At 37.3% G+C, this 14,171-nt stretch overlaps 1 protein-coding gene across 1 annotated transcript in view; it reads left to right on the top strand.

The window, feature by feature from the left end:
* LOC135944076 (clotting factor B-like) overlaps positions 1 to 13,492 on the top strand; it is a 73,680-nt gene extending 60,188 nt beyond the window's left edge. Inside the window, exon 11 of the mRNA XM_065490788.1 lies at positions 13,107 to 13,492. Within this exon, the coding sequence (XP_065346860.1) occupies positions 13,107 to 13,369 (263 nt within the window). The 3' untranslated portion in view covers positions 13,370 to 13,492. The remainder of the gene's footprint in view (positions 1 to 13,106) is intronic.
* Positions 13,493 to 14,171: the final 679 nt, after the last annotated feature.

Here is a 14,171-nt window from a genome sequence, read left to right as displayed (position 1 = left end):
TTAATTCTCTAAACTGTTCTCCCTCAATTTTCTCAAGCTTTCTACAAAATTCCTTACTTTGGAGGCTCTTCTTACTCGGCTGATAAAGTTTTGAATATTTTTTACGATCTGGAAATTGTGGCTGGCGCAAAATAAAAGCTCTTGGTCGAGGAGAAGAGAACTTCTGGCTCATCTAAATGCAATTTGTTTATTAAATAATAAAATTGATGCTGGACATTAGTTTCCTTTTTTGCGTTCTATTATTTTTTATTTGGAAGGTCAAGCTGCTGTGTATTTTCTCTGGCTCTTGTGCTGAACCGGATGCAAACCAAAGTTTGTCTAAAATTAGCCGAAAATGAGCCAGCTGGGCGTTGACAAAATAAACAGACAAATTAAATATTTAAAATGGAAAAATTGCTTGCAGCGGCAGTTCTTTATTGCCGATGCCTAATCAATATTAATCGCAAATTAAATTAGGATGAACAATGCTACTAGCGCGGCAAAAATGTGCAATTTAAATGCAGCAGCGTCGCGTTTCTTCTCGCTGCAAATCAGCGAGACAAACACGCGGGCGAAGAGAATGAATGGCCTCTTTCTTTTGCTTAATTCGGCGCAAAAAATAACCACGTTGAGCGCTGCCGAGGTTAAAGTTGACAGCCCCCTTCCCTCTGATTTGCGATCCACAAAACAAATAAAATGCGCAGCTCTGTTGACATTTTTATTATTTGTTTAATTTCTGTGCGGAGGCAGAAGCCGAGAGTCTGTAGAGAGGCTGGGAGGCGGAAGTGGAAGTCGCGGCCGCGATGGTTTGAAAGGAGCAGGAGGGGACGCCGCTGCCACTAGCGCCGCTGGCCGAGATCAAAATTACGATCACTAAACCGAAACCGAAACAGCACCGCCGCCGTGAAACAGCCCAAGGAGGTGGCACCGGACACCGGATGCCGCGCGACCACGAGGCACGAGTTCGAACTGAAGCCGCTTTCTGACGCGGAAATGCGGCGCCCGCGCTCAAATAAAATAAAAAGCTCAAAGAGCGCGAAGTGCGAGCACCGGTCGCTGTGTTTTTCTATCACGCGATTTTCTCGTCGGACTTTTCCGATTTCGGGACGGCGTCCGTTGTTGCGACGCCGGCCGTCGGTTCATTTGCTTTTTCGCCGACGCCACTTAGACCGAAATAAAGTTTTTCGGACAAAAGGAATGCGCGACTTTCTCCTTTTTCGCCCTGCCCGTCATTCGATTCGTTGCTGCGGTTCAATTTATTTATTCTTCGCCTTTTCTTCTGTTTGCAAAAATTTATATCTTTAAACTCTGGGTTCCATTTAATTTGACCATTGGCATTTTTTAAGCTAAATATATTATGCAACGTCCACACTGAAAATCGAAAACATCTAACAATAAGCAACACGTATCTGCTAGAACCCGGAATTTTGCCTTTTAAGAGCAAATTTGCAACCTTTTGGATTTTTGACGTCGGAGCAGCGCCCGATGCACGCGCTCTCTCAAGCGGAAAAATGATTCCTGGTTATTATTATTTAATTATTTGTCCGCATATCTGCGTAAATGGTTACTTTAAAAATGCAAAAATCGTCTTAAAAAATAGCTGCTGTGCTGGCGAAGAGAATCGCGTGCACTCGAGACGAAAACAAGGTCACGAGAAGGCCTCAGAGATGCGACGAGTCTGGCTTGACTTTGAACTTTTGGCCCTTTCGCCCTCGACGCAACAGCGACGGATTATACAAACCGAACCCACTCAGCAACAAAATAGCAAAGTCACAGCGAAAAGTGTAAAAATTTATTTGGAAAAGGGATTTTTCACGAGGTGTGTGTGGTCTTTAAGCTACGTAATTTATTATTTATTATGGATCCCAATTTTTTATCTTATAATCAAACCTCCGTGACCTTGGAAGAACAGCCGTCCAGCGATGTCATAAATTGCAATTCGCATTAGCACCTTTTATTGGACCCCCAGTTTGCCGCGCCCAAGACAGGACCTTTTTGTCCTTATGCCGTTGGCCCTGCGTTCGTCTTGTTGCTCTGCTGCTCGGCCGACGTGAAATTTTGCGTGCGCAATTCTCTTTTCTCGCCGCTCTCCTGCGGCCTTTCCCTCTTCAAACCTAAAAAGAAAATGTTGGTTGTTGCACAGAGTGGCTGAGACGGTGGCCGCTCCTCTCACTTCCCAATTTGAGTCTCGCTGCTCGCATTCGTTGCTTCAGTCAGTGACTGGGCCTGCTGGCTTTTTTTCGCGGGCCTCCACGCCCTAAAAATGAAACTCGAGAGTAAGAGAGCTTCTTGGTTCATCTCTTTCAATCGGCGCGTGGATATTAATAATTATTATATAATTTACTCGAATATCTATGGACCAGATCAATTTGGCCTTTTTTATGAGGCAAAATAATCTGCAACTGCATTTACCGGAATTCGACTCAAGAAATGGAATAAAAGGACATTATTTCTTGAGTTTTCCGTCATATTTTATAATTACTTGTGTCGTTTAAAGATTCCTGTAGATGAGCGGCTCTCAATATTTTTTTATTTCTGTTCCGTCAGAGTCAATGGATAATATTCATAATTTTGATCATTTTTCTCAACGCCCACAGTGAATAATTACATAATAATAACAGGCAGATTCCTGCCGTCAGTGACCTCTGCTGGACGCCCGAGGCCTCGCCTCAAGAGACTAACTGAAGCCGCTTTGTGACGGAAATGCGGCGCCCGCGCTCAAATAAAATAAAGCTCAAACAGCGCGCGCACCGCGGGCGCTGCACTTTTCGCATTTTTCAATCACGCCATTTTCAGGTTGAAATTTTTTCGATTTTTCTTGACTTGGTTCATTTGCTTTTTCGTCGCCGCCGCACAGACCGAAATAAAGTTGTCGGACAAATAAAAAATGAGCAAAAATTTATCCTGTTTCGCACTGCCCGCTGCTGCGGTTGAAATTATTCATTCTTCTCCTCGCCTCTCGCCTATTCTTCTGTTTGCTCAAAATTAATATCTTAAAACTCTGGGTTCTTCAATAAAGCGTTTGACCATTTTCCAAATTTTTAAAACAATATGCAACGTCCCCTGAAAATCGAAAAGATTCAAATTTGCCATTTCAGAGCTTAATTTGCAACCTTTTGGATTTTGGACGTCGGAGCATCGCCGGATGCCCGCTCTTTCTCAAACAGAAAACAATTCTTAATTTAAAAGCAAAGAAAATTGCGGATTTTAAGCAGAAAATTTAAAAAATACGTCATTCGTGTCTCTTCTTGGATCACCCGCATGGATTAATGAAATTTTTCCCTTATTAAAAAGAAGAATAATCAGGTCCATTTGAACAAACTGAATTCATAATTAATTCTTTGTCCGCATATCTGTGAAAAAGATAGATTTAAAAATAAAAATTCCTGAAATGGCTCTAAAAAGAGCTGCTATAAGCTGCCAATGAGAATCACGTGCACTCGAGATGAAATCAAGGCCTCAGATTCGAGTGTGGCTTCACTTTGAACTTGGCCCTGAATCTCGACCTCAACGCAACAGTGACAGATAATCGAAACCAAACCTAAATAACCACAAAATATCAAAGATCACAGCGAAAAAAACGAAAAAATTTTATCTGAAAATGGCGGATATTTCTCGACGTGTGTGTGGTCTGCTAGAGCGATAAACTATTCAATTATGTTCAATTTTTTTATTAAAAATCAAAAGGCCGTTCCACCAAGAAACAAATATTTAAAAATAGTATAACTATTGTGCCCCAAAATCTAAATTAACTATAAAATATATTAATTAAGTGAGCAAACAAAAAAATAATTCAAAAATATTAGCGAATTTGTTTCGCAATTTTTGGCGATAACAGAATGACGCAATTAATGTAGAGAGGTCGCCAACTGGGGGCAAAAGGCCGAAAGTATCGTTCTTAGTGATGCCAACACTCGATAATTTAATCAGACTCGAAGTGCAGTGCGCGACGGGCGGAGCAGCAGCCCTGGTCCATCGCGCGCAGAGAAGAAATCAGGATGAGGCTCGGACTTTTCGTCCTCCTCAGCCTCGCGGTTTGCGCCGCAAGAAAGTCTCGGAGTGACGTCTACTATCCAGCTCCGTGTAAGCACTTCTCAATTTTACTATTTTGCACTCTTTAAAAGTTGGTTAGTTGGAAATTTTCAAACGAATTAGGTCCAAATTAATTTGATGGGTCTAATTAGATCTTAAAAAAACTAACCGATACGGTGTATATTTTAAAAAAATGGAAAAAGAAACCAATCAATTAAAATAAGCAGCCACTCGATTTAAATAGACCTAAACGTAGTATTTTGCTATCATGAAGTTCTATTTTCGCCTCACAGATTTTGACGAAGGAGATAACTTGAGCATTCAAAACTGTGGAAATAACGAGACAGCGCAAAACAAATGGATCGTTGATGTTCTAAACATACGTAATCAAGAAGATTGGTGCGTTAACTTAATAGCTATTTCTCAAAGGACTATTCTTGGACGAGGTAACATGAATATCTCGCTTAAGAATATCAAAATCGGAGATTCTTTACTGTCTAGGTGATTGCTATATGTTATTCAATAAAAATGATACAGCTGATCTACGGGTATTTCCAAGAAATTGTTTTCTTTACGAAACCAAAGAGGAATGCATCAGAGTTTCCGTCAAAGTAATTATTTTACCATTTTCGGCAAAACCATACAATTCACCTTTTGTTTATACAATGAATTTTTCAATTAATTTTAAGGTACTGGATGTAATTGAAGTTGACATCAGTCCGGATGCTTTTTATAAATTGACGATTAAGATACTGATTACTGAGAAAATACCAAGTGTGGAAAGTCCCATTTGTTTGTTCAACCGTGACAACGCAATGGACTCGCAACTTCAAAGAGAATCGCCCTACTTTGAATGGTCACAACATCGAGTTCGTATTTTCAAACTAATTTCTGCAGTTACTTGGACTTATTTTAAATCTATTTTTATAGTATAATCCACCTATCCCAGGTAAGTTTGTTAAATATAATATTATAAACTAATTTGTGACAGTTATTTAATCTAAGGTTTTCGGCACTACAATAAAACAGGTATATGTATGCACATTTTATAGCTTAAAAAATTAAAAATTAATGTGAATCTAATTTTACATATTTTCTCCTTTACTGAACTGATTCAAATATATTTTTACAGTTTCAATATCCCATATTAATTGAAATCCACTAAGAACAAAGGTTTAATAATATTTAAATATTAAATTATATAAATTTTGCAACAATCCGAAATTATATTGGTGTTAATCTTTATGCCACAAATATTTATGTATTGCATATTTATAAATGAAAGAGTGCTGAATTTTTTATTTTCATAAAATGTTGCATTTTCAAAATATTGATGCTTTTGTGAGTTTCATTGAAATTGACCAGTTGCATGAAGCCTGAGTGTTCGAAGCCACTAACAGAAGCCCCAACCATAGGCTTTCCTAAAAATTGATTTTAATGCAGTTCCGATTCGATTTCAGACTCAATCCAGTTACTGTGCACTTGATATTCTTTCTTTTGGTTTTCAGAACGTCAAAGAGAGCATAATTAATGAAGAATGCACGGTAGCTAGATTGAGTCTGAAATCGCAGCGAAAGTGCATTAAAACTAATTTTTTTAGATAGATTATAGTTGTGCCATCTGTTCAATTAACGTAATTTTATTTTTGTTTTCTCCTTTGTTTTCTATTTCAAATTCAATTTTGTGTTACTTTGAAGAATTTTAATAAAAAATAAACACAAAACAATCAGAGATTTTGTCAGGAACATAGGAAAATTTACAGCGAGCGTGGAAACGAAATCTAACGAATGTTGGAAAAAATTATATTAATTTAAATAAATTTTAAAGTTTGAACGATTATAGACTGTCGGGGCAATAGAGTTTTTACGATTTTAGTCAGTTTGAAACTATTTCATCTGTGAGACATTTTAGTCGCATTCAAATGTATTTGTTAATGCCAGTGACACGATTTTACTTCCTTTTTGCCAATTTTACAGCAAATGTGATGAGCCAAAGCAACTGTAGAAGAGTTCTAAACAGTGATGAATTGGGAGAGTTGGAAAGAAGTAAAATTCCCATCCAGAATATCCTTTGTGTCGAGGAAACTGATGATGGTGGGGTTTAAGAAAATTACATCTCATTCAATTGCAATGATTGTCATTTAATGCCACACAGGCTATACATACCTGATCAATTTCTATGAAGGCCGGTATTTCTTGAGAGGCGTAAAATATTATTGGAACGACCGTTTTTACATTGATATATTGGCATACATTGACGAGATCGCAATGCACGCAAAAGACATTTCTGTTCTACGCCCGATCCCGGTAACAAAACAACCAAGAGGTATAACACTCACAGAAATTTTTCTCTATTAGAGACACTTTTTAAGCATCTCAAGCTGATGCAGTAATAAAAGTATCTCTAATTGATGCGTTTTCAGCTTTACCGTCTCTAACTGAGACGTCTGAGACGGCGGTGTCTCTGAGTGAGATACTTTTTGAAAAGCGTCTCTCTTAGAGACGCTGCGTTACCGCGCTGGCTGCCGGCCGCCGTTTTAGCAGATTTTTATCGCGATTTCAGTGCTCTGGACATAGTTTCTACCAAATTTTACAGCTTATACATTTAGGACACCAAAATAGGATAAATTAATTTGCAACTGGATTGAGTGCCACAAAGAAAAATATTCGAGAATGGAGCCGGAGATGAAAATTGAATCTGAGCTAAATGTCACTATGGTACTTACCGGGGCTGGATATAATGGGTTTTCTTCGCCGAAATCTGGTGTCAGCCGACGAGAGATAGACCAAACAACCACAGGAATCCTTGATGGACATACTAACACCAGTTTAGCACTAATTTCACAAAAAAACACAGCTAAAATCAAACTTAAACGACGGAGCAAACACAGTCAAGAATCACCACGCGGGAAACTAAGAGGATGGCCAGCTGTGAACTGAGATTTTGAAGTGAAAACAATGGAACTGATTGGCCGATTTTCATTTTTTTTTTGTTTTTTTGGCCAATCACGAGTGCTGCCGAATGCACCCAAATTTAATTTTAGCCACAGGCGGGAAGTGAAGAGCGCAAAAAGTGCTGTCCTATGGTTGTTATTTCAAATCAATCATTTCCAGTTTTGGGAATTAATTCAAAATCCAAATTAACTCTTTAATTTGAGTAAATAAATAAAATATTGGCAAGTAAATGTTGTTATATTGATTAAAAATACAAAATATTTTAATAATTTAATAAATGAAATTAAAAATAAATTAAATTAAACATAATATATATCTAATTTATTAAAGAACGTTTTTAAATCTCAAGTCAACTGGCAATGATCAGTATTGGTCGTTGATGGTCCGGTTTTTTCTTTTCATTATTTATTTTTTTCAATTTTAACTCCGTTTTTTATTCACTGCTTTTGACACAATGAAAAAATTTACCAAACGTTCTTCTCGGTATTGACCTTGTGCTGTGTCAATTTTCTTTAAAAGCAAAAATCACAAATGCTTCAAAGGAATTTTATAAAATATACGGTTCATGTCAAAGAAAATCATAATTTATTTTAATGCATGGCAAATTGTGTCTGAAGAAAATTAAATTTTCGGTGATCGACTAACACTTGATAATGTCTGGAGTTGTGGTATATATATAGCTTAAAATTGAAGATGTGTGTTCATGAATCTAGAGTTAAGAAACTATAAATACACATCGAATTTTTTTAGACACAGTTTAGCCATGAAATAAATTCATAGTTTGGCCCGTTATTTGACAGTGTGTCTGTCTTGTCTTCTCTCGACACAACTCTATATATTTTTTGTTTGTTCCTTTACGCGCTTTTCGGAGAATGACCGCTTGCACTTATCGCAAAGCCCTGAAAATGTTTTTTTTTTTCAAATTTGTCAGCACTGAATCTCAGGTTCTAATTTTCAGAATTGCAAAATATATGCATAACGATCGACTTGTCTCCACCTCCTCTAGATAGCCAAAGGGTTTTGGGGGTGATCTGATAGCCCGCCACCCCAATTAGGCTTTCATTCACCTTGGGAAAAATGTGATGAATATTTTGTTCATTAATTATGTACCTGTTTCATATATTATTTTAATCTTTTTTGCTTTCAATTAAGGGTAAAGGGGTTAGGTTTGGGGTAGATGGATTTTGACGAATTTTTTTTTGCGTTATCTTTGCCCTAATTTACTGACAAAACAGTAGAGAAAACTACATACGATTTTACAATATTAGCGGGTTTTCCGGGCGTTCAAATGTCAAAATCTGGGAATTTTGAGTACTTTGCAACTTTGCTCAGGGTGTTCCTAGAACAAAAATTAAAAAACCCGCAAACTCGTCTTAACGAGACAAACAACTTTTACATTGACCTCAAAGTGGTAGGTCAAAGGTCAAGGTCATAAAAATTGGTTTTTTGATTTTAAACTCAAATTTGAAAATGAACATATTGAAATTTTTTATTTTTTTCGTGACCATTTTGTAGAGCATAAAAAATTAACTTAAAAACGTTAAAATTTGGAATCGCGTTTTTCCTCATTTTTTTAATAAAAAAATGAAAACTTCGAAAACCCTTGTTTTTCGAAGCTGGTAAAAAACGATGACCAACCAAATCTCGACTTCTAGTCATCCGAATTTAAAAAACTGCATACCGTTAGACTCCTCTCGACGTCCCTAAGTGCACTAAAGGGGTATAAGACCCACCAACCCCCAACCCCCTTTTTACCCCCTAAATAACGTGAAATTTAGAATTTTTCGTCCGTTTCAACACCTTAGCATGACGTTGACGAGTAATTGTCTTCTTCAAACCAATTCATTTACTTAGTTCACTCAAAGACGAGTCAAATGGAACTTATTTTCTGTAAATAGGACCACCACAACCTGAGATTCGAGTGCACAAAGATTTTTTTCCAAACGCGATGCAATAAAATTCTGGGCGATCGACCAAATCTCGACTTCTAATCATCTGATTTTGAAACACCGCATACCGTTAGACTCGTCTTGACATCCCCAAGTGTACTAAAGGGGTACGAGACCCACCAACCCCCAACCCCCATTTGGCCCCCTTAATAATGTGAAATTTAGCATTTTTTCGGTCGTTTCAACACCTTAGCACAACGTTGACGAGTAATTGTCTTCTTTAAAACAATTAAGTTACTTAGTTCACTTCAATACGATTCAAACGATACTTAATTTTTGAAAATAGGACCGCTACAACCTGATATTTGGGTAGCACAAAGTTTTTTATTAAGACGCGGATGCATTAAAATGCTCGGGTAGCACCAAATCTCGAACCTAACACAAAAAGGTGGTCCTATTTACAAAAACTAGGTACCGTTTGACTCCTATTGAAGTGAAATAAGTAACTAAATTGGTTTAAAGAAGACAATTACTCGTCAACGTTGTGCTAAGGTGTTGAAACGACCGAAAAAATGCTAAATTTCACATTATTAAGGGGGCCAAATGGGGGTTGGGGGTTGGTGGGTCTCGTACCCCTTTAGTACACTTGGGGATGTCAAGACGAGTCTAACGGTATGCGGTGTTTCAAAATCAGATGATTAGAAGTCGAGATTTGGTCGATCGCCCAGAATTTTATTGCATCGCGTTTGGAAAAAAATCTTTGTGCACTCGAATCTCAGGTTGTGGTGGTCCTATTTACAGAAAATAAGTTCCATTTGACTCGTCTTTGAGTGAACTAAGTAAATGAATTGGTTTGAAGAAGACAATTACTCGTCAACGTCATGCTAAGGTGTTGAAACGGACGAAAAATTCTAAATTTCACGTTATTTAGGGGGTAAAAAGGGGGTTGGGGGTTGGTGGGTCTTATACCCCTTTAGTGCACTTAGGGACGTCGAGAGGAGTCTAACGGTATGCAGTTTTTTAAATTCGGATGACTAGAAGTCGAGATTTGGTTGGTCATCGTTTTTTACCAGCTTCGAAAAACAAGGGTTTTCGAAGTTTTCATTTTTTTATTAAAAAAATGAGGAAAAACGCGATTCCAAATTTTAACGTTTTTAAGTTAATTTTTTATGCTCTACAAAATGGTCACGAAAAAAATAAAAAATTTCAATATGTTCATTTTCAAATTTGAGTTTAAAATCAAAAAACCAATTTTTATGACCTTGACCTTTGACCTACCACTTTGAGGTCAATGTAAAAGTTGTTTGTCTCGTTAAGACGAGTTTGCGGGTTTTTTAATTTTTGTTCTAGGAACACCCTGAGCAAAGTTGCAAAGTACTCAAAATTCCCAGATTTTGACATTTGAACGCCCGGAAAACCCGCTAATATTGTAAAATCGTATGTAGTTTTCTCTACTGTTTTGTCAGTAAATTAGGGCAAAGATAACGCAAAAAAAAATTCGTCAAAATCCATCTACCCCAAACCTAACCCCTTTACCCTTAATTGAAAGCAAAAAAGATTAAAATAATATATGAAACAGGTACATAATTAATGAACAAAATATTCATCACATTTTTCCCAAGGTGAATGAAAGCCTAATTGGGGTGGCGGGCTATCAGATCACCCCCAAAACCCTTTGGCTATCTAGAGGAGGTGGAGACAAGTCGATCGTTATGCATATATTTTGCAATTCTGAAAATTAGAACCTGAGATTCAGTGCTGACAAATTTGAAAAAAAAAAACATTTTCAGGGCTTTGCGATAAGTGCAAGCGGTCATTCTCCGAAAAGCGCGTAAAGGAACAAACAAAAAATATATAGAGTTGTGTCGAGAGAAGACAAGACAGACACACTGTCAAATAACGGGCCAAACTATGAATTTATTTCATGGCTAAACTGTGTCTAAAAAAATTCGATGTGTATTTATAGTTTCTTAACTCTAGATTCATGAACACACATCTTCAATTTTAAGCTATATATATACCACAACTCCAGACATTATCAAGTGTTAGTCGATCACCGAAAATTTAATTTTCTTCAGACACAATTTGCCATGCATTAAAATAAATTATGATTTTCTTTGACATGAACCGTATATTTTATAAAATTCCTTTGAAGCATTTGTGATTTTTGCTTTTAAAGAAAATTGACACAGCACAAGGTCAATACCGAGAAGAACGTTTGGTAAATTTTTTCATTGTGTCAAAAGCAGTGAATAAAAAACGGAGTTAAAATTGAAAAAAATAAATAATGAAAAGAAAAAACCGGACCATCAACGACCAATACTGATCATTGCCAGTTGACTTGAGATTTAAAAACGTTCTTTAATAAATTAGATATATATTATGTTTAATTTAATTTATTTTTAATTTCATTTATTAAATTATTAAAATATTTTGTATTTTTAATCAATATAACAACATTTACTTGCCAATATTTTATTTATTTACTCAAATTAAAGAGTTAATTTGGATTTTGAATTAATTCCCAAAACTGGAAATGATTGATTTGAAATAACAACCATAGGACAGCACTTTTTGCGCTCTTCACTTCCCGCCTGTGGCTAAAATTAAATTTGGGTGCATTCGGCAGCACTCGTGATTGGCCAAAAAAACAAAAAAAAAATGAAAATCGGCCAATCAGTTCCATTGTTTTCACTTCAAAATCTCAGTTCACAGCTGGCCATCCTCTTAGTTTCCCGCGTGGTGATTCTTGACTGTGTTTGCTCCGTCGTTTAAGTTTGATTTTAGCTGTGTTTTTTTGTGAAATTAGTGCTAAACTGGTGTTAGTATGTCCATCAAGGATTCCTGTGGTTGTTTGGTCTATCTCTCGTCGGCTGACACCAGATTTCGGCGAAGAAAACCCATTATATCCAGCCCCGGTAAGTACCATAGTGACATTTAGCTCAGATTCAATTTTCATCTCCGGCTCCATTCTCGAATATTTTTCTTTGTGGCACTCAATCCAGTTGCAAATTAATTTATCCTATTTTGGTGTCCTAAATGTATAAGCTGTAAAATTTGGTAGAAACTATGTCCAGAGCACTGAAATCGCGATAAAAATCTGCTAAAACGGCGGCCGGCAGCCAGCGCGGTAACGCAGCGTCTCTAAGAGAGACGCTTTTCAAAAAGTATCTCACTCAGAGACACCGCCGTCTCAGACGTCTCAGTTAGAGACGGTAAAGCTGAAAACGCATCAATTAGAGATACTTTTATTACTGCATCAGCTTGAGATGCCTAAAAAGTGTCTCTAATAGAGAAAAATTTCTGTGAGTGAATTTGACACAAAAATTAAGTTCACAGCGATTTTACATATCTTTAAAAAAAGGATTCACAGAGCCAGACAACCTCAGTTTCCCAAACTGCGGAAGGAAACCGACGTCTAGAAGAAGGAAACGAGAAAATGACGATTCTTCGGAAGTGTTACCACCGACTAGTTTAATTTTCAGTGGACAAATGGCTCAGACAGGCAACCATCCTTGGCACGTTTACATTGAGAATGAGGTGACAGGAGGAGCCTGCGGTGGGACATTGATTTCGCCGACAGTAGTTTTGACTGGTAGTGAAGCGAATGATGAATCTCTTGACTTCGAATTAAAATGTTCATTTTAGCTGCACATTGCATTTATGGATCCAAAGCAGAGGACTTCAGAGTTCTTGTTGGGATGTATGATAAAAGACACAGAACATCTTCTGGTGTTCAGAGAAGAAAGGTTTTACTTTCCACCTAAATGATTCTCATTTATATTAATTTTGAAACATTTTAGCTCAGCAGTATGATCACGCACCCGAAATATGACCCATCGGAATTCATTAGTGACATCGGACTCATGATTTTGAGCAAAAAAGTCAAGATATCCGATAAGGTCCGACCGATTTGCTTGTGGAACGACGACTCTGACTCAAACTTGGCTCGCGTGGCTGGAACCAAAGCTATGGTATCGGATATGCGTGAATGCAAAAAAATAGATTCTAATATTTGTTTTTCTTTTTTCTGAAGGCGGTTGGGTTCGGGCTTGCTGACAACTACACGCTGCCAGATGAGCTGCAACAGGTTCGACTGCCGATTAGAGCTTACAAAGAGTGCTACTTGTCGAAAAGGAGGTTTTTCGGGAAATACTTGCGTCCGGGAGACAACTTTTGCGCCGGCTACACGAATGGTTAGAATCTCCTAATTTCATAATTACCGTTTCCTCAATTTTTTTAATTAATTCAGGAACCACCACCTGCAACGGGGACAGCGGAGGCAGCCTTTCCGTGGAAAAAGACGGCCGTTGGTTCATCAGGGGCATTGTCAGCTTTGGAATGTCGAAAATAGTGAAGTTTAAGGGCAGAAATATATCGTTGTGTCACCCTTATCAATATACGTTGTTTGCTGACATCGCGAGGTCCATCGACTGGATCGTTCCAAACACGCCGGAAATTTCATTCCGAAAAATCCAACGTTGTCGGTGGTATTCTATTTTTTTTGGAAAATGAAGATTGGCCTGATTAAGGTCATATAGTAAAGGTTGAACAGTAAAGAGTAGATATAGATAGATAATCTTTCAAAGACATGTTTTTTCTATGGTTTTTGAAAATAAATGGTTATAGAAGTTTTGATTGCTTGGCTTTTAATATGAAACCCGCAAACACGAAATTATTTTAGCCGCCTCTGCTTGGTGCTTATCACACATTCGGGAGAAGAGAAAGAGGTCAAATCCGTGACCTTTCGTCCGTGGCCTAGTCTTCCGTCTTTATCATCTTGTATGAGAATTGACTCTTCTGTTTTTGCAACCACACTCGGTAGGCAATGAAGCTGATATAATTCAAGAAAGCAGAAAATTTGTACTGGAAGGAATTATTTAATAATTATAACATATGCAGCTTATGTTTGCTATCAAAAGGCTTCTTCCTCTTCACGCCGAGACAAATGACCAAAGTGCAACCAACGTCGCCTCAACTTTCCAATTTAAATATCCATTTTTTTCCGATGCAAATCCTGAATGGTGGCTCAGTGTCGAAATAAAATACTCACAATTAAGCTTTTGAGTAAAATAATTTAATTACAAATATTTCCGCCTTGAAATTTGAATATTTTATTTTAAAAATAACTCAGAAATTTGCAATCCTTCGAGCTACCCGAATCTCGGTGTTTCTTTGAAACAAAAGCATAAAAAACGGTCGGTGCTTGAATAATAATTATTGATCAGCGTTCAAGCGTTCGCAGATATATTTTTTAATTAAACGACACATATTTTTCACAACTATAATTGCGAAATCGTGAATGTCTCTTTACATT

Source organism: Cloeon dipterum, chromosome 4 (genome assembly GCF_949628265.1).
Source record: "Cloeon dipterum chromosome 4, ieCloDipt1.1, whole genome shotgun sequence".
NCBI lineage: Eukaryota > Metazoa > Arthropoda > Insecta > Ephemeroptera > Baetidae > Cloeon > Cloeon dipterum.
Note: the sequence above shows the minus strand (reverse complement) of the source record. Positions and strands in the feature narration are given on the sequence as shown.